Source organism: Phoenix dactylifera, chromosome 9 (assembly GCF_051530095.1).
Source record: "Phoenix dactylifera cultivar Ajwa chromosome 9, Ajwa_hap1_PhDact_Kaust_v1.1, whole genome shotgun sequence".
In the NCBI taxonomy this organism is placed as follows: domain Eukaryota; kingdom Viridiplantae; phylum Streptophyta; class Magnoliopsida; order Arecales; family Arecaceae; genus Phoenix; species Phoenix dactylifera.
This window is the reverse complement of record NC_143198.1, coordinates 7,539,717-7,566,114: the sequence shown is the minus strand read 5'-3', so window position 1 is coordinate 7,566,114 and position 26,398 is coordinate 7,539,717. Positions and strand designations below refer to the sequence as shown.

The 26,398-nt window shown below is 37.0% G+C and overlaps 1 protein-coding gene across 11 annotated transcripts; it reads right to left on the bottom strand.

The window, feature by feature from the left end:
- Positions 1 to 11,875: 11,875 nt before the first annotated feature.
- On the bottom strand, positions 11,876 to 24,838 carry LOC103710523 (large ribosomal subunit protein uL14mz). 11 transcript variants are annotated; one of them, XM_026805977.4, is made up of 6 exons: positions 24,617 to 24,819; positions 21,621 to 21,698; positions 21,088 to 21,144; positions 20,257 to 20,322; positions 13,475 to 13,578; positions 11,876 to 12,548 (listed from the first exon to the last, which is right to left on the bottom strand). In XM_026805977.4, the coding sequence occupies exons 3-6, from the start codon at positions 21,119 to 21,121 to the stop codon at positions 12,174 to 12,176; spliced, it is 579 nt and encodes a 192-aa protein (XP_026661778.3). In that variant the 5' UTR covers positions 21,122 to 21,144; positions 21,621 to 21,698; positions 24,617 to 24,819; the 3' UTR covers positions 11,876 to 12,173. The 11 variants fall into 11 exon arrangements, with proteins under 11 accessions (XP_026661778.3, XP_026661777.3, XP_026661779.3 ...); XM_026805976.4 differs by lacking the exon at positions 21,621 to 21,698 and having other exon boundaries at positions 24,617 to 24,838; XM_026805978.4 differs by lacking the exon at positions 21,621 to 21,698 and having other exon boundaries at positions 13,475 to 13,575; positions 24,617 to 24,838.
- Positions 24,839 to 26,398: the final 1,560 nt, after the last annotated feature.

The window sequence follows — 26,398 nt, the reverse complement described above, 5'->3', positions numbered from 1 at the left end:
AATATAAAATTTGAGCAGAACAATAATTGAGACCCTTGGCCAAATTGATTTCACCCACCACATATTGGAATTGGAATTGAACCAGGCATTAATATATACTTTTGCGAGCATTTTTATTTTGTGTTAGCTAATTATGTCTTTTGAAAAGTATTTCTAATATCCAGCAATTTATAAAGAGGACTTGCAAACTAATTTTCAGCAATTTATCATAAACACGGATTAAAGTAATATTTCACTATATTTTCAAAAAAATCACTAAAATATTGTTGTGGATTCTTTGATAAAGACGAGCTACAAATTAATACCCGGTGATTTATCATAAATACACAGTAAAAAAATATTTTCTAGTATTTTAAAAATACCTCCAAAATAACGTTTTCTTAGTGTTATTCATAAAATGTGGGGCAAAGTATTACTCATAAATAAAGAGTTTACTCATGGACTTTGTAAAGTAGGTTTATAGGATAACTCTTATGCAAGATACTTTCAGGACATTCTGTTGACTACTGATGTAAGTGGATATATCTACTCAAGGACTTTGTAAAGCAATCACACCAACAAAATAAATAAATAAATAAAATAAAATTTTCTCCAAACCCAGGTTCTAAAGGATTAGCACTTTTGCTAAAACTTAACATTTACTAGAATTTATCTACTTCTCAATCCACTAATCCCAATTCGCAGGATATTTATCTGAACATTCAATAATCACATGCATGCTCTCCACGCCAATATACATGGCTTGATGGACCTCATCTTGCAACCTCTTATCCTACAAAGATGACATGAACCCACCACCCTCATGCTTCAAGAAACTGAAGTGCATGCACATAAATATCAATGGCCTGAGCAGGCAGTACGTACAGTACCCCAGTGACCACCATTTTCTCACGATAAGAAAGTGGTTGGCCCGCGGTAGGTCATTGACCAAGGATTCTATTTCCAAAAACTTCATTCAGATAAATGTACAAGCATTATGGAGATAAATATATAAATTAGCTCAACTTATAGCCCAACCTTGCAGTCCTCAGCTGAGCAAGTAGGAGGCATGCTCTTGGTGGCCATGGTAAGAAGTTAGGGCGAACAAGCATTGTTTGCTTGCAACTAGTTGACAATTTAACCAACATATATATCATGTAGGCATGAGAGCACATTTATATAAGGATGAAAGTGGATCAGATAATATTCATTCGGATTCATTGTTGCATCTAAATTTATCTGAATGTAGATAGAAATTTGAGTATTAAATTAATATCTATATCCATCGAAAAAAACGATTATAAATATGGATGAACAACTATCCGATTCATATCCGAATATCTGATTATATAGTATTTATATGCTTTTTTAAAAAAAATATCGAACTATATTAATAAGCTGTTATTCTAATTAATCATCCACATAATGATATCTTTTGGGGTCATAGAGTTTCATTTTTCGATTAGTGTTCATATTTTTGATAAAATAAATATGGATATAAATTTTTTATCCGACCAATATTTATATTTATATCTAATTTTATTAAATAAAATAAATATAAATATAGATATATTGGTATTCAATCAACATCAATCTAATTTTAGTCTTGGATTTATAGCTGTTCACGGGCGATGGTCGTTGTAAAGGTCTATATTATGTTTGTTGCTATAAAATGAGGGTGACCCTTGTGACGTATGTCTGAAGGCAGTGTCCAAATAGCTCTAAAACAATGGGATTATTTCTGTACATTGATGGAGATTAGTGAGCTAGAAGACAAGCGTTATGCGTCTCTGTGGTCATCTCTTTTTGATAATGAATACTCGCCCTTGGGCCCGCGGCACTTAAGAAGCTGGGATGCCTTTGGCCTTTTGTTCCCACACCATAATTTTGTACTTCAGCACGCGTCAGAGCCAGTGTACAGTGGGCAGGGCAGCGTGCATCGCAGGGATAGGATCCACCGCCATCGTACGCGCTCGCATACTCTTAGGTTAATGCTCCGATTTCCCGTCCACCGCCGTCCTTGTTGGGTGCGATTTATTAAGGATTTGCTACCATGCTGCTTTAGATTATTTTATAAAAAGTTAGAAGGTATCCTAACTATCCAGTAGAATAGAATATTTAACATATCATTAGCAAGTTGCCAATCTCTCCATCTTTTTATTATTTTTCTTAGATTTTTTTTTTTTATTATTTGTATGAGATATCAGCCTCCCTCTTTCTCTCTTTTTTTTATTATTTTATGGAAAAAATAATAATTATCAGTGTAACAATTCACGGTGTTCAAATCCTCATGTCCTCGTCAAATTAGAGTTCAAATTCATTCATATCTAATCACGAAGGTGATCTGATACTATTTGTAACAACTCAGAGTTCAATCCAAAATGGCTAGTCGAAAAATATTATTTAGATTTTTTAGATTCTGTATAAATACTCAAAATCTACTCAGCGAATAACCGATGCAAGACTAAACATATGGCTGCACACTCCTCACAATTATATTTTATTAATTTTTCATGTACGTATGTTTCCCTGATCCTCTTCTGATGGGCTTTATTCATAGATCGTTTTGGAGAATTTTGGGCCTATCATGGGCTACATGCTGCCGGGAAAGTGGTGGTATGGGAAGAGGAAGACGAGGGCGGCTTTGTGGACTTGGGGTGGCCGATGGAGCGGCGGCGGAGCTGTAGGAGAAAGCATCAGAGATTATGGCGCGGATGCCGTACGTAGAGCTAGAGAACCTCATAGGGGTCTGAAAGAGGAGTTGGATGAAGAGGAGGGCTCGAGCATGAGGCGCCAAAAGCTGGGAGCGGGGGCATCATTGAAGGCGAGGTCTCCGAACTCGTGGGGTTTGGAGTCCGAGAGTCTCCTCGAGGTTGCCGTTTGTGATGCCAAGGACAAAGGGGTATAGGGTAGAGAGGAGGAGAATAAAGGTGGAGGACGAAGATGGTATACTGTCGAGGCATCGTAGATTTGGAGGGGAAAGAAGAAGGGAAGAATAGACTTCCAAAACATCTATCAATTTCATCACAACTATGGAACCAACCATGAACTCTATTTTGAAACATTCTTAAAGTTAAATATATTTACCATTAAATTGGCATCATAGTCAATCCGGTACACCAATCTGGATAATTCTTGGAAGCCAATTTAAGCACCGTATCATGAAACTTAGATGCATCATGTACATGTGGCAGAAATTATGATGTCGTAGCTAGAACTCTATAGCTAAACATTGCTAATATGACTTTTATCTCTTGGTAGGAAGAATATGGTTGACATTATTGACCGTCAGGGATACAAATTTCTACTAATCAGACAATTAACTTACCTTAAGTTGCACGCTAGGTTACCCTGCGATTTTAATATCTCAAAACACTTAGCGTAGTTGAATTTGTAGTACGTGCAAGCAATATTAACTAGTTATTTTTGTTGGATAGCATAGCTATCCATGTTTTCCTCTAAGACGAGCCTCTCATTATGTGCTCATATGCAATTTTTTCACTATATGGTAAGAGAAGATTGATGCAACGCACAAAATTTATTGCCATCATAGTCCTCACCCACTTACAATGCCATTTCTTCAAAGTTATGCTACAATTATTTTGGAACGAATAGCAGCTGAAGCAGTGGTGATCAAGGCACTAAGTCTTCCTTGCAAACCTTTTAAGGAAAGCTCATCATATGATTTTGCTTGGAGCTTATATCACCTACAACTTGGAAAATTTTCTAATTTAGCCCTAGCTCCCTACCAGCTAAGGCTAGACAAACTATCACTACATGACACGTCACACCTAACATGCACCCATATGGGCAATTCTAAACTAGATACATGCTTGCATTTCCAACATTAAACCATGTCATGGGCAATTCAAGACACATTGCTAAGATCCAATTCACCCCTCCTAAATATAATCAAGCTGTTGATTTGAGGTGCCGTGAATCTAAAAACAAGAAGATAAAGTTGTAAATTAATTATTAGAGCCTACTCCTAGCCTTTGAAACGTAGGAAGCACGAGCATCCTTGTACCATGTGGTGAAGCTTGGGTATCATTGGTGGTGGAATGGAATATAAGGGCTTGCCCCTTGGCCTGATTTTTTTTGAGAAAAATATATAACTCTAAACCTTGGAGGGGCCGTTGCTACTTAGCTCTGCGCCCCGATTCCAACCCACGGCAAAGCGCTGTCTCTCGCCGGCCAGCCATGCATGCGCGCAGAAAAAGAGAGCGCTTTTCGAGGTCGATGCGTGGCTGCGTCGCTGGAAGCCTGGCACCGTGCCGGCGAACGAGAGGCCAAAGTGCGATCGCGATAATTTAAAAAAAGAGAGGGGAATAACTATCAAATCCGAGCATTGAAAGGAGTGACTTAAAAAAAAGAAAAAAAGAAAAAAAAAAGGAGGGAGGAGAGAGAGCTCGTGTATAGATAAATCGAAAGGCAAAAGAGCTTGCTTGGCACTTACGGGCTTGCCTTTGTTTAATTGCTCCTAGTGCTTGCCACCTTTTTAATTATCCTAGCTTTCACAATGACACGTATCGTGATATGAGTGAATGGGTCATATAAGTAAAATATAATCTTGATTCTTCGTACAAGTTTTGCGTATAAACTTATGGATACATATGGGCATCCTCGTACATGCACTTAATATTGGTACGAACAGCATGTTGGTCTTGAAAATTATATTAAAATTAATAGTAGTTATGCATAATAAAAACCTAAAATATATTACTTGATTATAAAATTAAGTAATATAAAAATTTCAAGAAGAGTGGGCGAGGTGTGTCTTAAACGAGCCATGGGAAATCTCATTCTAAAAATGAACTTGATTCTCTTCCAAGTATCTAGAAAGATTATCCCTGGGATATAACGAACTTGGTTTAGCCCAAAGCTTCTTATCACAAGCATGACTATTTGAAGGTTTAATCTAACAAACTCCTTCAGTTACCTAGATAGAAAGAGAAGAGAGCAAGAAAACTGGGGAAAAGAAAATTAAGAAAGAAGGAGCATCTTAGCAGAAGCTCTTGGAAATGGTAGATGAACTTGCATGATGCCTGACCAATATTGTCTTAGGCTATTTTGAGACCTTGGATTTGGAGCCTTTGGTGTAGGCTTTGTTCATGTAATCCTTGGAGACGACGATGATAGCCTGGCTCAAAGGCTTTCTCAATAAAACTCTTAATTGTCTAGATGCTATAGTGCCTCATTAAAGGTCCGATAATATGCGCACAAGGCCTTGTAACACTTATATTATGGTGCATTAGTTTGCTCGAATTCAAATTCAAATTTAGTTCAAATACATTTATCAAAATCATGGAAATCTAAAAATGCTTACGTTATAGATTCAATAAATTAATCGAGTAGAGCACATGGCCAAAAAGGCTAACCACGCATGTACTCGTATCGTGCACATGCATGCCATGACTTGTCGTGCCATGCACACATGCACGGTATGGCCTAGCCGAGCCATGCCATGCAAGCGAGCGCATGTGTGCTCACCAGCCTAACACTGATAAAGCCCAACTAGGGCTAGAATTCTTGGAGTACATAAATGCACGTTTTCTTCCATTTCAACATCCAATATGGACACGAACACCATTTAGAGATGATCGTGTATTCTTCTAAAGGAGTTGTAGTGGATTATACCTTGAATTAAGTTTGTCTTAGATTTTTACATATTTCACATAATATAGATAAGTTGGTTCTTTATATATACGGTTAGCGTATGATAAAAGTCTTGTACTTAGTATTTTGATTTTTTATGAGAATTTGTAGAATTAGCTAATCACAGCCTTTACGATAATTCTCATACAAGTGAGCCCTCCAAAGGTACTTGTGATCTGATATTCTTTGGCCTCGAGCTCATTGAGAGTATATCTCAATCTCTATTTTATTTTGTCTCTAAAATGAGCACTCACTATAACGATGGGTAGAGATATTTTCTGAAAAATGTGCTTTGGAATGATTATTCAAGTAGCTTTGTTTCTACCATATTGAATCTCTTTCATGAAATTTCTAGTCATAGAGTTGGATTTCCACTGTTACTGACCAAATGGTGGGCTTTAGCCTTATCTTCGTCGATGACTCTAGAACTCTGCTCCTAGATAAACCATTAGTCGACTCATGTGCAAAGTTTTTTTTCTTTTAGAATACAAAGGGTCAAAGGCCTAAAACAAAGAAACGAAGCTAGTATAAACTATTCATGACCTGCTACATCAGCAACCAAAATTTGGCCCAAAACTAGTGATATAGGGACCTGAGGATCAAATGTAACGTCTTCATCTAGTGCTTGTCCGGCAACCCAGTCACCGGCCTGGTTCCCCTCACGGTGCACATGTGAGGCCTGGAACGCAAGGAAACCCGCGGGTTCCCCTGGTGTATATCCCTCAACAATGGGTTTCCAACGTTCTTGCCGTTAGGGTGAGAGTTAATCCATGTTATGAATGACCGCAGAAGAGTCCTCCTCCATTCGTACCTGCTGTGCCTTGAAGTGAAGAATATCCTTGCCAAGACCTACCCATGCAGGGACCAATTCGGCACGTGGAACAGCACGAGGTATAAGCACTGTATGGGAGAAAATGAACTAGGCTCAAGAGCATGTATGATGACAACCTTTTGCTTTATGAAATTGTTTCTAAAATCTCCGGAGCTTTTGGAAGGAACATATATTGCTTTAAAAAAAAGAGTGATGTGATATTCAGTATCTGGGCCGGGTCCATTTGACCGGCCTAAAGTATTTGCCCAACAGGAAAACAAAACAAAACTCGCACTTGCCAAGAATGTGCCGAGAGGGAAGAAGAAATCCGACCAAGAGGCGAATTCCATCCTTCTTTGACCCTATTTAGAGCCCCTACGATCCTCTCTTTGATCTCACATGAGAGCTTAGGTCCTCTGATCGAAGCCGTCACCAAAAATCTTCGGTTTATCCTCTTCGAACACCGATTGCCATTCGTACTGTTGCTGCAGCCAATCGTCGCCAGAAGCTAGGTAAGAACCCAATAACTTTTGATTGGCCTCTTTCTCCTTCTTTCTTGATCCTTGGAAGCTTTGATTTCGGCCGATTATCACCGGATTTTCGCCAAGAACTGATGCTTTGTTTTTACCCTATTTTTATTTAGATTTTTCCAGTATCATTCCTTCTTCCCGACCGATATCGCCGTCAAATCTTTTCACCGAGGTCTCTGCCCGGTTCCTCAAGACGATTTCCCAGGATGTCTCAGTTCGGTGGTTTAAGGAGTTGAAACCCTTGTTTTTTTTGATGAGTTTGTCGCTACTGGCCGCCATCAGCCACCGGCCATGGGTCCTTGACCTAGGGCACCAACCACAACCATCTTCTTCCTTCCTCTTCCTTTGTTAGAGAGAGAAGCTTTCTTTCTTTCTCTTTCCTCTCTCTTTCCTCTGTCTTTCCCATCCTTTCTCTCTTTTATTTCTCTCTCTACTCTCTCTAAAGATGTTGGATCTAGCATGGTACCTCTTTTCATGATTCTAGATCAACTCTAGTGAAGGGCCCTGATCTATTTCAGTGGGTGGCATGCCAGTCCACTCTGGCCCTTGCCAAACACCGTTAGATTTAGCCACCCTCGATCTCCATCGAACCCTCTATAACTTGGTCCAAGCATGATTAGATGAAATCACCTTGATCGGACCGATCGGGATACCGGAAACTCCCGCTTGGTCAGCCCTTTGAGGATGTTGGAATCTAGGGTTTTTCTTTTTAAAATAATTACGTTAAAATTTTAATAAAATATAATTTTTGAATGTTAGGCTTTGAGATAGACTTTTGAAATTAATTGAACCTGAAATTCGATTGCGTTTGCATGGCAAGTAATGTAACCCTTTTTCTGAATATATCAGCAAATTATAAATATTTTTTGAGTCAAATTATACTTGATTTATGAATCTGATGCATAGTATTTTAATATTATATATGCCTTTTCTAGAATTTTGTATGATTTTTAGTCGAACTTATTGACCATGCTCGATTGATTTTGATGTTGTATAATTTTAATGTATGTTATGATTTAGAATACTAAACATGTTTTGAAGGAAAAAGTTTTAATTCGAAATAGATTTGGACTTACAGTCATACTATATTTTGATACCTTGCTAGTGGGGGTTGAATGTTGACACTTAGATATGTTGGTACTTCAATACCCTGCAGGTGGGGATTCTACGTTGGTACTTCGATACCTTGCTAGTGGGAGCTATATATTGGCATTTCGATTCCCTGCAAGTAGAGGTTATATATTGGCATTTTGATATTCTGCCAATGGGGGCTATATATTGGCATTTCGATCCCTACCAGTGGAGGTTATATATTGGTATTTCAATACCCTGCCAGTCGGGTTAATACTTTGCCATTGGGGGTTATGCACTGGCACTTTGATGTGGTCATAGTTTTCAGTTGTCGAGTTCAATTTGGTGATTTTGAAAAAAAATAATGTATGAACGATATTTGAATTTTAAGAAAAATTAAATTTGGCATGTGTAATATCTCAATAATACTGTATATTTAGATTTAGTTTTAAATTGATGAATTTTATATGCTTATTTTATGTAAATGATTAATTAATTTATTGCCTAATTTATCTAGCTAAAGTGTTCATTGTTTACTGAGTTGTTTAGTTTATTATACGATTTTTTAGTATTTTTACATATCCGAAGAATTAGCCTGACTCGAAGTTTTATCATAGAGAAGTGATTAGAGACAAGATTTTGACATCTCTATTTAGACTATATTTTATTTTATAGTTGATGCAAGATTTTGGAATATTATTAGTTTTGTAAGACTTTTAATTTTATTATTTAAATTAAAATTCGAATGTTAATTATTTAAAATTCTTTTGCTGCTTGTATATCATGTTAAGTGCCTTAAATGCTTGTGGGGAGTGTTTTCAGTTGGGGCCATGATAAGTGAGAATAAAAACAATGGCATGGTTCTATGCAAACGCTATGAAGCATCCATCAACTCTCTGCTATCGTCCATCACCTTGAAGCATCCACGATCACCAGCCACGGCCGCCCCTTTTCTCCCCTTCTTTCTCTTGAAAGCCGATGTCGAGTTCACTGGCTAGCCATGGAAACTCACCAAAGATGAGATATGAAGCTTCAAATTCCTCCCTAATTTCTTCCTTTATTCTTTCCCTTTGCTGTTGAGCCGTTCCAACCAGAATGCTCTTGGAAGATCACTGAATTTCACTGAAAAATCCCTTCCTTGTTCCACCCTTGTTCTTCTATTTTCTTTCTTTTTCCAGCCATGTTTGCCATAGATGCTCGTCGCTGAAGTCTTCAACCAGTCCCCCACGTTGGATCGTGTTTATTATTGGAGCTAGTGAGCAGGCTAGGACTCGAAAATGACCAAAGAGTCCACCATTCGGCCCTATTTTTGGTTGATTTCTACACCTCTTCCTCCTGATTACTGTCACCAACCATGCTTCGCCACCTACTGCCAGACCTCCGGCTTTGCTACTGCACCTCGCTAGACGAACTCCAACCCTTACCTTTTTCTCTTCCTCTTGGTAACGGCAAGAGGAGGCCCTTCCTCCTCTGCATTGACAAAAAAAGAGAAGAAAGAAAAAAAGAAAAGAAAAGAAAAGAAATCCCATTCCCTATTTCTTTTCCTCTACTTGATTAATGGGTCTCAGTAGAGGATCCCGTTTCCTTTCCTATGGACCAAGTTGATCCTAGTAAAAAGTCCCCAAACTACCTTGATACCTGGGTAGCATGTCGGGCCCATCACCCTGACCCTTGTTGAATATCCCTAAAATCCACTATTAATAATCCCCATTGAATAATCTTGATCTGGATCGAGTTCGTGCTTCATGATTCATTGATGTAATTATTTAGATCTAATCTACTCGAAGCTATCGAATGCTGTTACTAGGCCAATCATCCCCTTTTTTCTATTATTTTAATGCTATTAAAGTTATCGAATAGGAATTACTTGCATGTTGAATATCTTTAAATAGGTTTAGTTGATTCATATAATGAATTTTGAATGTTCAAAGTAGAAGAAGTAAGTGGACTTTACACTCCCTATTAATTTTCAAACTATCATATTATTTTCATATATATGGTTTATCTTGATGAAATCATATTTTCTTAAAACAAAGGATCAACATATATATTATAAAAATTATGCTTTGTTATGAAAAGCAGTTCCATGAACACTTTTAATGAAGATAGATTGTTTATGAAACATGAATATTGTCATGCTATTTATAGATTATTTATAAAATATGATTCTTGTCATGTTATTTAATATTTTTTTATCTATTTAAGTGTATATTTCAAGAAAAAGACAAATATTTCAAAGGTTCTCAAATAGTTATATATGACCCCTAAAATGAGGATAGATCGATGCCCGAAATTAGTTTCATACAAAACATGGCCCTGCCAGTGGGTATAAAGTTGGCATATGAACTACGAATCATGATACTTTGTCAATTATGAAACATGGTCCTATCACGGGTAAAAAGTAACCTTAGCATGAATATTTATGAGCTATAATATATCTCAATGTTAAAATAATTTATGACTTTATTTGTGCAATGTATATGAAATCATGTTTATGAAATATTGATGATTTATACATGCACAATTGATTGTGGCTTGTTTTATTAGAATGTATAATGAAGTATTTTATTTGCAATGAAATTATTTTCTTTGAAGGATGCATTGCTCATATAAAAACTTATGCTCGATCGAGTAAGATGGTATAAGTTCAAATGAATAGGGTCACTCAGAATGAAGAATGGTCTAGACTTGAAGTTCATGCTAAGATGCTTTCATAGTATTTTTTTTTAAGTTTATTAGTTGATTATGTACTCGTAATTGGTAACTTTATAAATTTTGAGATTATAGGTTATTGAATATTTAAATTTAGATTTAGATGCTTTGAACCAATATTTATTTAATTACTTAATGGATGTTGGATTTGAACTTTTCTATTATATATGAATAGAGTTATACATAGAATTACTATCATTGGCTTCTTGTGATCATGGATGATACCCCACAGTAGCATAGCCATGATAAATGCAGTCTTCAACATCAATCAGCATGCAACGTTTTGCTAATTTGTAGAGAAAAGAAATACAAAAACAACAGCAAGGCCAAACAATCCCTTAAATTTCTCTTGAACTTTAACAGAGAACATTAAAAACTTACTAAAGCCACATAGATATGAAGGTTTCTGGTCATGTAATAGTCCATGTAATGGTGAGAGTAACTATGTAGGATCATTGGGGAAGTTTGCTTTCAGAAAACCAAACATGAGTGCTAAATACCCAACTTCTCAAGAACAGAGAAGTTTACGCCATCCTCGTAACACCGGTCATACTGTGGTGTAATCGACAAAAATAAAAGGGTCACTTTTAACCTTACGTGAGCCTATGATGGGAACCATGCAATGTCATTTCATCATGTAAAGGCTGGGAGCCTGGGAACATGTAATCTCCAGGAAAATCAATAAGCAATGCTGTCAAGCTCACCCCATGCACGAAGAGAAAAAAATATCCCGTCAAATCTTATGATATCATGAATAGAGAAACTACTGGTCCCTTGAACCACCTTCCCAATCGCTTTCCATAAGAACAAGAAAAAGAGCTGTTCTGGGTTCATGTAATCTTAAAAAATCAATAAACAATCCTGTCAAATCTCCTGATGAATAAATGATAGTATGAATGGAGGAAGTTTTGATCGCCTTGCATGTGGTCCATCCTCAACTGGTCCCTTGCGCCACCTTCCACTCCTTTTCCCGTATGAGAGGAGGAAGAAACTAAACCATAAATTATTTTTTCCAGAAATCAAAGCAACTCAAAGGTATTGCTGCATGCTTGCTCACCCAACCATGTAAATTAAAGGACAGGCAGCTCCACAATGGTGGAACAAACTTACCACAATCTTGTCCAATAGCTTAATATTCCTTTAAACATTAAAAAAATAATAAAACATTATTAACAAATTCAAATTTCACTTGAGGGCAGATGAGAGCTCTTGTTCAAACTGAAAACACAGCCATTGATAACAACTCTTTCTCACATCAGCTACGGTAATGATCGGCAAGATAAATTCAGCACGAAAAACAACCAATCGCAGCATAAATTGTCTCCTATTACAGACAGTATGTTTGACAGCATATTCTGACCCAACATCCATAACTCTAAATAGAAGAGCTAGTTCAGCCTGTGAAACCAGAAACTTTAAGCTATATGTTCAGCCAAAGTTAAAATCTTCAGGTGCTTCTTCTTCCTGAGCTCATGGGGCACCGGCCCAAACACACGAGTACCAATTGGCTCTCCCTGCTTGTTAACAATGACTACTGCATTGTCATCAAACTTGATCTCACTGCCATCGCAACGTCCCCGCTGCATGGCAGCACGCACAACCACACCATACACTACCTCTCCCTTTTTTACCTTACCACGAGGTTGTGCTTCCTTCACAGATGCAATTATAGTGTCGCCCAATCTTGCTCCTCTCCTCCCCTTCAGAGCTTGTATGCACATGACCCGTTTTGCACCAGAGTTGTCCACGACTTTGAGGTTTGTCCTCATCTGTATGAATGTTCTTTGTTGCTGCAATGGAGCAAAGGAGATGCTTTAGCTATCATAAACTAAATACCATGCATGCAGTGATAATTGGGTTTCCTTTGACTTTATTTGTCTTATAGAGAGGACTCTATTTCAATTAGCTATTTGACATGTTATTTGTGCTTGACGATGAACTGATTCCTCTACTGTATGGTTTGCCCTTCTCCTTCATTAAGAATCCTCTACCTGGGAGACCGCAGAATTGCTAGATAGTTGCATAAGCTTGAAATGTAAAACAAGTTTTGTGTCTGCCAGATGGTCTTTCAAGTCTTGGGACAAGTTCCTTTCCAGCACTTGACATATTATATAAAGCAATAAAATAATAGGCTCACCAGTCAATGATGCATCTCTCTTCAGTTAATTCCAATGACAAAGTTGCATATATTCTTCATCTACTAGCCGAGATGTAATCTAAACCATGGATCTTTCATTAAAAGAAGAAAAGAAAAGAAGGCGCACTAAATCAAGAAACAAATTCCATTCTGGCAAAAAAGAGAGCAAAAGAGTAATCAAATTACACAATAATTTTCTTAAAATAGGAAGAACCATGTTTACAATTTTTTTTTTGAAACAATGAAAGGTCTGGTGATAAAAGCAAACTTCTTGAGCTTCTTTCATTAACGTATAGACCTTACTAAATTTTTTTAAAAAAATTCTACATATATGAGGTCAGTTTAGTTAATTGTTCAGCTAAATGCAACCCAGGTTTTTTTAAACAAAATTCTTCCATATCTTAAAAGGTGAGAAGACAAAAAAAAGGCATTCACTCAAGAATAATGGCCATGTAAATTACTCAAAACAAAGGAAAGACCAAAATTGTTTTTTAAAAAGAGGAATGCAGAAGCTAAATGCTACCTAAATCAATAGCAGGAACTATGAGATTTGCAAAGTTTATGGAAAAACAACAGTACCTGGGAGAAGATACTATTGTAATGCAATCTTGGAATTACTTCATGAGTTGTTTTCGCTGCCCCCAGCAAATTGTTGCTGAGGCTCCTCAACAATGACCGGCCTGCTGTTAAGAATATAATTAGTGTCGTAGCAATACCATAATACATAGTCATTAAATAAATCTGTTCTGTGTAATGTTCATATCTGAGCAATTACAATTGTTAAAATATAGTGAGGCATGAAGTGACAAGACAGGAGGCAAAACAAGAAAAGAAAATTCGAAAAAGGCTGAAGGAATCAACTCCATCAGTGTATAGCCATTAACCATGCTCTTCAGACTTGAACCATGATCACTAATCTCAGTGATTACTGTCTCCAAATTCAATATAAGTAGATTACTATAGTGTCTGCTGATGATTGATTTAGTGATAGGAACACCTCTCGGATAAAACAGGTTGGCTTGATTCAAGCCCTGCAGTCGCTTGTGGGGTTGGGTTGAGCTACTCTGCAATCAGTTAACAAATCCTTATGTCTCTTTGCAGATGTGCCTTTGGATAGATGTGTCAATATGCAGCAATGTATTATCTATATATATATATGTACATAAGTATATCCATGTTTGTGTGTCGAAAGGTTACATGTATGGAAGCAAAACTGGTTTGTAATAGTAGCAAATGATTAATGATTCTTCCTCCAAAGAAGTGAACAAAGCCAACAAACAAGTTTCACCAATGAAGAATTTAAACTACCACTCAGGTTTAACAGATATCTAATAAGCAACAGATAAAGCGATATAATGCAGATAGGAGAATCATGACATGAGTTGGACATGTCACATAACAATCCAAAGAATTCTCAGGAAAAATATGATGAATTAAGATTTAGATCGGTTTGTGACAACAATTGAGAGTCATGATATTCTTGGATGATGGCTTATAATGTGATGATCACAATGCATTATCTAGGAAAAAATAATGAACAGCTGAAAATTCTGAGGATAAGTTAAGCATATAATGCGGTATACCCTGAAGGCCATTGTATGACAATTATGAAGTTCCACAAGAAGGGATTTTAAAACGCAAAGCACAAATTACTGGCTGTAGATGGGTTCATCAATTGATCTAGAGCAAGCACAGAAGAGAAGGCCAAGTGACAACAATGAAAACCAAGGTTTTCAATCTGAGTCCCAGGCCCCTTGCCAGTAACATACTGGTATGAGACTCAAGTCAGTATGATACATCCCCCATACTGACATATGGTATGTTGTTGGAAGCAAGACAGTAGCCATGTGTCAGTGCTAACAAACTCCCATAGCATTACTGTTACCTTATTTGATCTGTACAATATGCCCAATACCAAGCAATATAGATTGGTACAGTATACCTTGTGAAAAAAAGGCAGCTAGGCTGAGGCATAATACTGGGCTCTATGAAGGGAATAGGAACATCTTTTTTATATAGGATGAGAATCTGTTGGCGCTTCAAGAGACAATAATTACATTGAGTATTTTCAAAAAAAAATTGTCTCCTAACAGAGTCAATTCTGCATTTCTTAATTTTTTATGGTCAAATAAAAAAAATCCATTAATAGCTAGGGCTGTCAAGTGTCAGCGGGTTAGATTCAAGTTGGATGGTATATGGATCTTCATCTGATTTCTTGCAGTAGGAACAGAAAACAGATCAGGTTCTAAAATAGAAAGGTGGATCTTTACCCGAAAAAACAGGTCCTAGTTTGGATTTGGATGGTTGTCAGATATCTCATCAGGCTTCTTTAGGACTATGTCTTCTGGTTTTCCCTAAAGTTACAACAAAAATTCAATGAGTTTCTTGGGCCTACTTATTAGCTTTTCCAGATCTTTATGATTTACTGTTAGATTTCTTCAATTACACAACCAACTTGCCACTTCCCATGAAAATCACCTTTCATGCATTTCATCATCTCCTTGGCAGGTACTTGAGTCAGCCTACCTGTTTATAATCTACAAGCTTACATGGCCAAGGACTACAAAAACAGATTCTGATCACAGTGACAAAATAATAACTGGATATTCTGAACCAAGGTCTGCAAAAATTGAGAACTGTACTAGTACATTACTGGTTCAGTACAGTTCAGTCGGTATGGTAGGCATGCCATATGCCAAGGTAGGCTCCCAATCATGGTATGCTGTACCGGTCGGTACCGGACGTACCGTACCCGTACCGATGGGTACCGGTATTGGTATGCCAATGTCGGTACGCCTGGCGTACCGCATACGTACCGTACCAACACTCGGTACACCTATACTAGTGCGGCACCGGTACAGAGTTCGGTACCGGTACGGCGAATCTTGCTCCCAATAGTTTTTTTTTCTCACTCCTAACTATGGTACTGCTCGAAACCAAGATGTACAAGTCGGTACCAGGTGGTATGGGCCGGTTCCGCTCAATTTGGACCGATACAAATGGTTCAGCTTATAAATCGAACCAAACCTCGATAACATACCAATATCTTACCAACACAATACAATTTGCACAGGGCGACATAGGTCAGTACGAAAGACCTTGGTCTGAACTGTTGGCAAAAAAATATTACAAAATTCTGAAATAGGAATTAGGCAGCTAGTCATATCAAATCTCCCTCCTTCCAACTTCATAACCCTGATCATTAATTCAATTTAAAACATTTCAAGTTATTGCATGAAAAGATGAGACTAAACAATTAAACACTCTCATTTAAGCATATCATTGAACAACTATTTCAAAAGTACTTGAATCAGTCCGCTACAAATAACTTAGATATTTCATCAAAAAGTTCCGAGACAAAGTACCTTTTCCTTGTTTAGCTACAATCTCCTCTACAATCTAATTCCTTCCTTTCTGTCCCTTTCCATTGTGCCCTGCCCTTTCAATCACCTCTCCTCCATCTACCTACTAAAACACTCCTTTTGATGGGAGCCATAGCTTTAGTCTCCATGATTTTTCAACTCCTCTCTAGGCCCTACATCTATATTATTGAAAACTCTCCCTCTTCCCATATTGGCACAAGCCCAGGTGAACAAGACAGAGTTCAGTCCCTAGTCCACACCATGTGGAAATTGAACACAGGACATTAACACCAATGAGAAACTAAAATAGGGAGGAAAGTTCCATTGAGAGAAAATGAGAGAATACTCTTACCTCCAACCACCACAGTCAACATCTCAACTAAGATCCAAGTGCAAGATCCACCTCTCCTGCAAGATTTGGAAGAGTCTGGAAATCAAAGGCCTAAACCCATGCGTTATACTACCTCAAAAAAAACCCTAGACTCGAGTGTGGTTTTTTATCCTTTTTTAGGGGGGGGGGGGGGAGGTTGCGGCTCTATTACAGATACTAATTCTGACTTCTTAGTAGCATAGAGATGAAAAATTATATACATGATATAGCTTAGTAGTTAAAATATATAATCCCATTATGAAGGACTGGGTTAGGACCCACATGTATATGGTACTGAATCGATAAGCTTTCAGATCCAACATCAGGACCAAATCCAATTTGATAATTACTTTGCTCCCATTTTAAGGATGCAGAGTCGCTTGAAGGATAGATATGGATCAGGGAAAACAAGCTATGAGTTCCCACTGAAACGCCTATTCACAACAATCTTGCATTATTGAACTTGAGTGAGTCACACATTCTAGATAGTTTCACAGGATCCCCATATGGAGGAGAAAAATATATAACCACCAACCCTGTTCCCATAACCAGAGGGCAGGATAAATATCTAATGCCATAATGAGTGATTTGGTTATATAGTGAAAAACTCAATAATCAAGCACATTGACTTTTGTACTCAAACAAGAAACTGTAGAGTGTAGACATCCAAGCCAAAAAGAAATAACATCTAGTTTAATTGCTTCTGCATCATATTACAAAATACAGTTTGCCTCTAATTGAGCCTTCATGTAGGAAGATTTCTGTGACCAAGTAAATATCCTAAATAATGTTTGCAACATTCTCATCTAATTTTGATGCTATTTTGTTAAGTAATATTGTAGGATTAATCTCCTCAGTTAATCTAGTATCATCTTGATAATTTAATGATGTGAATCACATGGTAGAGTTTACTTTTTGTAGTGTTTGGTCCATCACATATGTTCTAATTATGGAAAAAGATCTTCAATTCCAATTTATAATTCTAGAATAAAATTAATACAAAATCTAGTTGAAAATTATTAACTATGGTTGACAATTACAAAGGTCAATATTAGTAATCATTTGCACGCTTTCACAACCTTGGCATTTGCATAGTGACTGATGTTATGAATATGGCTTGGACAAAGTCTAAAATACCAGCCAAACAGGTCATGTGGACGAACCAATGTTTTTAAAACCACACGGAATAGTGAATTGGCAAGCTGTCTGGTTCCCGAGTGGTCCGATCGGACTAGTTCGACTAGCCAGTCCAAATAAAAATAAGGAAAATAATCACTGTAGAGCAGGCAGCGCTTATCATTCAATCAACACATCATGGAGGCCAATAGTGCCAATCGTTTATTGTTCTATGAACCATGCCCATGAAGCATGTGTTACATTTGTAGAAGCAACTATTTGTTGTTCCATTATTCTACACAAAAGCCACACCACTTCTTTCTTAGTAACTTATCAAATCGATGACATCGCCTACTCTTCTCTCCAAAACCAACCACCGGTAACTCAAACCCCAATATCCAAACCCCCCCTCATTCTCTCCCACTATCTAACACATAGCAATAAAACAACGCCACCTCCGATGGCCAAAACCCTCATGGCCTTACTAACCTCGACATTTCCCTCCTCCCATGATGACTTCACCCTTGAAGCCAGCAGCACCCATCTAGTTTTGTACCTGACTTTGATCTCCTCCTCTTCGAATTCGAAGTCCTCCAACTCGAGTGTCCACCACCACCATGGCATCAGAATCAACAACTACGACCGACAACCGAGGAGAGGTGAAGGCAGAGAAGCGGGCCACGGTGTGAGGCGGCGGAGTCATCGGCGCATGCACTGCCTACTCCCTCGATATAAAAGGAAGCGGCGCAAGTCATGGTGGTGGAGAAATCCACCGTCACTTGTGCTACCTCTAACAGGGCCAGTAGCTTCCTTGTCGTCGACTGGTGCGATAGTGGCACCCTCTTTGCCCTCACCTGTGCCAGCTTCCACCTCCACTGCTCCCTCCTCCTCAAAGGCCCCAATGTCTATCGTCACCACACCCTCGACGCCCTCTCTGTCCTCCTCCTCGCTGCTAGATCCTCCTAGGCCTCTACCAAGGTCAGAGCATTGCTAGTTTAACTTGGTTCACCACTTAAAGAATTGTGTTTTTTTTTTTAAAAAAAAGGTCAAACTAGATCAGATCGGCTGGGTTCGTTCCATTCTCCTGAGTTTGACCTAGTTTTGACCACTTTTAAAAAAATCTTTGAACCAAACCAAACAAGTGACCAATTCTCAGTTAAACCAGTCAAACAGGCCAGTCCGGCCCCATTTCAAAAGTATCGGGTCGAACTATGGGGCTTGGTATGCTCTAGTTTGGCCAAACTGGACATCACTTGGGTTGCACCGGATTGTACCAAATTGAGCCTGAACTGCTCAGCACCACCAATGTCAAGTGGAACTCTTCAATAAGGCCTTCCCCCTCTTTTCCCCTTTGTTTATTTTCCAGTGCTAGCTCTATTCCCCTAATTCTTCCCATTCTCGTTCATCTTATGGAAATTTCTTTCTAACTTCCCTTTCAATTCCTTCTCTTTTTCTCTGTAATTTCCTCTTATTATCCTTTTGTTTTCATCCCCGCCTCCTCCTCTTTCTTCTCCTCTTGTTGAAAATCAAATTTATGCTTGCCTAGCATATAGAAAGTCTTCATCCCCATCAACTTTAGCGGTAATAACTAACAAAATTCAAATTTAATAAAATTACTGGCTTTTTGCAAATGTTTAGTTAATTTGGACAATAGAATACAAGAAATACTCAGTAGAGAAATCCTTCTTTGAACATCTTGTTGTAACTTGCAATATTTGGTTTGTCAAATAAGACATATACCTTGTGGAAGTATAGCTCCTTTTTCCAAAATTGCAAATGTTTTTTTTTTTTTGGCTAAACTTTTTGTCGATCATGCATTCCAGTCAACTTCGTATTTTTACTATAATAAGTTAACAAAAGGTCCTTTAATTTTGTTCCCTGGGTTACATAATTTTTCTTAATGAAGAATGACATAGACAAATAATTGAGGAAAGCTTTTATCAAAGTTACAATTCCTCTTTTATGCAATTATACACACATCGGAGGATGGCTTGAGCTATTAGCTAGTCCACCTAGTTGCTATCAAGGCATCAGTGATCCCCTCTACCTGGAATCCATCATAATGCTTTCACAGTCTCAGTTAGATGCAGATAATTCTGCCTCAATTGCACAAGAAATTTCCCCTATGCGCTACAGTGATTTTGTTAAGATGGTGGGAATCATCTATATCTTAGACCCATGTATCTATTATTGTTTCTCAAACTAGTCTTTTGGTTTTCTAGTTGCATGTGAACATCACTGTGCACGTGTCCTTTAATAGTTGATTGTTTCTCGATGAATTTTTTTGGTCATCGTTTCTCACTGAATTTTTCATTGCAGAAATGTGAAGTTTATGTTATAATAGCAATAAAAAATTTGGCACACATCAAAAGGATGACTAAAGCATTAAAATGAATGAATTTACCACATTTCTGCAAACACAGAGCAGTGAAAAAAATAAAAGATTAAAACATATCCTGAAATTCAAAACAGGCCATAAAATATGTGTGTTGCTCATAAGATCCAGTTGGTACTCCTTCCCGGCACTTTATGCAGTATGGCACATGAAGTGCCAGCCCTGAAGCAATGCATCTCCATACCTATATTTTCCAATCATTGGTTAAGTGACAATGATGGGCCATTATTGGACGTCATGTAAATATTCTTTATGGAAAACATATAAAGGAAAAAGAAGAATTAGGGAGAAATTTAAGGGAAATTCAATTTGATAAACTTTCTTGCGATAATGTTACCAGTTCTCTGTAGTTTTCATAGGAAGCAGGTTAGGTAACATTGAAGTTATTTGTAAGGAAAAAGTTCATTGTTTTGATATTGAAGCTTAATAATGATGACAAATCGGAGATAACTTCAACTAGTCAGGGTTTAGGCCTATAGCTCAGTGGGTTACTAGGACAACAAATCTATAAGTCATGGTATCAAACCAGCTAATAAGCTGGCTAAATGTTCACCCTGTTCATCTTTAAAGAGTAACATTCCGGAAACAACAATTGAAAAGTTGAATAATTCACCTGTACCATCTCCTTCACAAAAAACAATAATGCAATAGATGCACTAATTAATTAGGTGTCACCAAATATGCTTCTTTTAGTAATATCGATCCTTCTATTGGATGTGTCGCTTACATGCATGCTTGCACTCATAGGTTGGCTGTCACTTACCTCTAAAATGATTAAGCCTTTTTATATTTTTTTCCTAAAAGCATGTCAGGCAAAATATTAGAGAAAATTTTAAAATAATGAAGGATTTTAAGATTGTGGACAAAAATATGATGATGAATAATCACCATGAAAGAATAAACTGTAACACAAATAAAATGGATCCAAACACATTTTAATAGCACATACCTATTGACCACTTTGAGGAAAAACTTGCACTCATTCTTCTAGCAACTTGGCTAGTCCCTATCAATGAGAAAGAATGGAATAGTAATATATTTAGAGCATGAAAGAACCTAAATCAGCAAGCTGCACAAAAAGAAAATAAAAAGTTTCACTACAAACATGTAATTTATGAGAAATAACCTTTACACTAATTATGATTTTAAGTTAGATGAGAGAAAAGGTCATCCCTTTACTCTGTTAACTCAAAAGAATTTATTGAATGTATATAAGTACAATAAGAGAGAACTACGATGGGAAAAAGAATGGTCAAAAAGAAAAGGAGAAATGCACGCTCAGAAAGGTGAAAAACGAAGGGGAAAATAATTATATTTTAAATAGTCCACAGGGAAAGAGCATCCCTGACTAGAAAAATTGAGGTCAAGAGCCCTCCTCCTCAGCAGGAACATAAATTAATTGACCATGAAACATACTCAATGATAATACGGTGATTGGAACAATAATTTTAAAGACAATGCAATAGTTGCCGCATTATTTACCCCTTTCCAACTGACCACATAAAGCAAGCACCTTTACAATTTAGCTTCTCCTTGTGCATAAATGTGTAATTAAAGCCTCTGGACATCATAAAACATAAACTCATTTCAACCAAAATATGAAGTCTCATGACAAGCACTAAATTCCATTGCTTAAGCAACACACTTCTTTTTCTTTTTAATCAAAAATTAGCATTATCTAAAAGCTGTAAGTTCCATTAGCCTCTAGATACCATAGCATGAAGCATCAAATTGTTTAATTGCATGGTGATGATCAAAGCAATATAGCAACATTCAAGAAATCCTAGCTTTTGTAATCCTTACATAACATACATAGAGAATATAGGCAGAAGAATGTCCTGAAGTCAGTGTTAGTTAATTTTCTAGGATTTGCTCTTACTCAAGTTCATTCAGGCATCAAACAAGACTGATATTTTATTTTGGACAAGTGGAGCATCTTTAAATATAGATAAGCATAGAAAAAAATGAGGATTAAATGTAAGTTCGTACCCCTTGATGCCATAATATACGTACCATGTTATGGCCTCATCAACATGCCACAGGCCCAGGCCCATGAGCATGGATGTATCAAACTTGTTTAAATACTTGTATCATAGTGAAATGGTGACTATAATATGGCACAAAGAATAGATATTGATATGTACTTATATAATTCACAATAACCAGACCCGAACTTCATGACAATGTATTTATTGTTACAACTTGCTTTTCCCCATTAACATCAAGTTGATGTCCATATGTGAATAATTGGGGAGAGCACCAAATATCAATGGTGTTCATTCAAACAAGAGAGATGTATTTCCAAGTTATTTTTAATTTTATATCATGTGGGAGCATTCTTTTTGCATTAACTGGATATCCCTGTGTTAGTTTGAATTGTCATTGAGGAAATTTAACTTTTTCAGATTAGCATAAATTTTGGGTTGAATATTGGTTGTGCATATTTACTATAGTTTAAGAATCCTATCAAGGGTAAAAGAATCCTATCAAGGGTAACATTATTGTCAAAGGTCCTATTCTATAGTAAAATCTTAAAAAATAAGGATTGGTTTTGGAAAGTTCACAAGTGCTTTTAATATAGTGTTCCATAAGAATCTGAATTGCGCAAGGTATTTCCATCTTTTAGTTCTCTTTTTTTTATTAAAAAAAAAATGTAAGCCCTTACATGTAAACGAGAAACTTCCTGTTTATGTTATTCTTTCCTATAGCTAGACAGGACCCATATCTATCAAAGTGACCCCCTCTACTATGGTACACTTTGAATCTGAACAACAACACACAGTTTTATATCTTCATGACTTGATGCTTCGAACTTCAAAGGTGTGACTCCTTGCACTCAACACATAATACCTTGGGTCTGTGGTGGTGCACCACTGCCAATTTAGCATGTATTCTGCAGTGTCATCCTTGCATCTTGCTAATATGTTTTTCTTTCTGTTTATCTTTCCACTAGAAAACCCAAATCACTCTATTATATTTCACACTTATGCTATTATTATCCATGCTTTTCTTACGTACATTTTCCAATGACAGCTCACTCATCACAAAATAGACGTACTAAAATCCATGCAAATGTGTGATTTGACTATATCTTCATAAAACCCTTCAAATCCTTAATAGAACTCTGGCTTAACCTTAGCCCAATATGTCCAACATAAAACTCCCATAGAAATCCACCTTTATAGCCACTTACATTCAAAATTCACATTCCTTGTTCAAGTATAACAGACCGTAGTTTGAACTTTAATTACCTAAACCCCAACTAACCCCGGAAATCTTTATTTCTTCTCCTATCTAATATCAGTTTGATCATTAAGCTTCTTCTCTTTAACTATCCTAGATCAATATCACAATCAAACATAATTTTAAAAGGCCTCATGCCTTGTCATGACTGTTAGGCTAGCCAAACAAGTCTAGATTAAGATGTGTATCCTTTTATAGTGCACTTTAATGTTTCTTTGTGCATCCATGCGAAAGCTTGCAAATCTCTGTATTGATGCCTGCAAAGTCCCAGCACAAAATATAAATTTACCGAGCATTGAATAATATAAGCAAAACACCTAATCCTTAAAATTTTCCACATAATTAACAAGCCTCGTATCAACTGGCTTAACAAACCTGGCTTCACATAGGTATCCTATTCAACCATATGTAGTCAGCTAATCTAATATCAACTCACTATTTCCAAGTAACTTTGGTCTCTCCTCATCAAACTAACTCCATCCCTGTTGATAAACGACTCTTTAATACTTAGTCTAAATTTGTACTACTCAGCTTTTTTTCTTCACAATCATCATGTACTAATTACTCAGTCCATCATTCCTATTTCCATTACAACCACATAACTCCCAATCTATCTTAAGCTTATATTGTGAAATGGCAGAAATAGAAATCCATTGTGGTTGGATCAATTATATTCCATGTAGAGAGTTACGGACAATACTATTTGGATCAATTGCATTTATGATGAGAGTTTACTGACTGAACCACGGTAATTAAAAATATATATATATATTTTTTTATTTTCAAAAATTATGAAAAATACAGAAAAAAAGAAAAATGAGAAAAAGAAATCCAGAAGAAGCTTGGGAGCCGATCACCTTTCCGCAGAATATAATCAATCACCAGGCCCATAAAATCAGGATATCTTGGTCTTGCGTATGAGATAGGGGAAGAAATCGCAGGCGAAGAAACACATCTAAGAGATAAACTCACAAGAATATAAACAAAAAAGAGCACCAACAGATAGAGAAAAATTCAAACCTTTTTAATCTATACGCATCTATCATCCGAAAACTCAAAAATATGGCTACTAAAACCATTTCCAAAACCAATATCAACACGCTCAAAACCTCAAAGAATAGAAGATCCGCACAAATTCCACGAGGAAAAACGAGAAAAAAAAAGACAGATATGCGAAACCAAACCACAGATTCCATCTAAAAACCAAACAAATGGCATCAAAAAAAGTAAAAAACCTGGGGCGTGCGATCTGGAAACCGTATGAGTCGCCTCCGCTGTCGGCCACCTCTTCTTCTCCGGGATCACAGCGCGCTCGGAGTCTCGGAGAAGGAGAGAAAGTGCGCGAGTTGTGAGTAGAGACTAAAGAGAACTAGATGGGTGTCCGCTTCTCTTGCTCGGGTGTTGCGGGCCGTAATCCGCCGCAAGCCCTAAAGGCCTAAAACCCAGTTAAAGATGAAAAGCTAACAAGCAAACAAACCGAAAAAACCTTAGCCAGAACTCGGACCGGACCGCTTCTACCGGTCCATCAAGGCAATTGGATCGGATAGAATCGGTTAAATATTCATCGACTCGAACTCGAACCCTACTTGATTAAACGGATTAAAAATTCAGTTCCAAATCCAATCTGTTCATTAAACAAGCTTTTATTCTCACTCTTTTTTTTCTTCTAAACGTCAATTATATTTCCTTTCCAAAGCTCTGAAGATTTTAGAAATAATTTTAAAAAACAAAAATTTTTTACCATACATGCGTCTGGATCTAGTTCATTTTTTTCTTAGACCTTTTATAGCAAAAGAATAAAAGAAATGCAAAATCGAACAGGTTCTTAGTCTTCTATTTTTTAACTCATGCAATAGGAATTCTCAAGTATGTTAAAAACCTGAACCACAGTATCTCTCATACAGTGTTTGTTTTATGTTGTTTTGCCGAGTTCTTAGCTTAGTATTCATTAGAATGATTTCACATTCTCCGTTATTTTTCTGAATTCCCTTTGATCAGAACTGACCACTTGGTCCAAAACCTAAGATACAGATCCCTTTGCTCAATCATCTTCTCCACCTCTTCCATTGGTAGCCTCTTATTTTGTGCCACGAAGATAAACATAAAGTGTAGCAACCCAGGACCTCATCCAAAATGGCTAGTTGAAAAGTATTTTTTTGGGTTCCTTAGTCATATATAAGTATCCAAGATCTCTCCAATAAATAACTAACGTGGAACTACACACACGCTCGCATAGGTCCCCACATACTCCCCTCATTTATGCTATGACGTCCTCGATCGTCAGGCTAAGAGTTTAAATCCATTCAAATCTAATCACAAACATCACGATTGGCCTATGGTCAGCCTCAATAAGCCCATGCTGCAGTGTCCTCTAGTCGATATAGGCCATGAGTCGGATTTGCTCTGATACAACAATTGTCGCACCTCGAATCCGTCATCCGGATCGACCACGTGACATGACTACACATAATCCCTAAAACGAAGCCCTATAGATCATGTAAGATCCAAAATAAACAATATCCACATAATACCAACAAATATAATCAAATCAATCCAATAAAATCATAAATATTACATAATTAACTAGTTCAATTACAAAGTTTCAGATATCCATCGATGTCAATAAAATAAAAAAGATAACTAGATAACTAACTACTGCTGCACAAAATCTACATTCCTCCCATTCAAAACTACACCTCATGTGACTTTGAAAAAAAAAATGTAAAGAAGAATATGAGCATTTTAGTCCAATAAGATCAAATTTAACTAATTGTTCAACAATAGTTTCTTATGTCATATCATCTGTTTCTCATTAACTTAATTTTCAAGTTTCTTAACGATGTTTTTCTGGCTTTGGATTAACCAAGATCATGACCTAATCCAACACTGCTAAACAAAATTTCATGCGTAAGCCCATAAAGGCTATTCCATGTATAAGTTTATGCAGGCTCTCCCACGCATAAGCCCGTAGAGGCTATTCCATGCATAAGCTCATGGAGGCTATCCCATAATAAGGT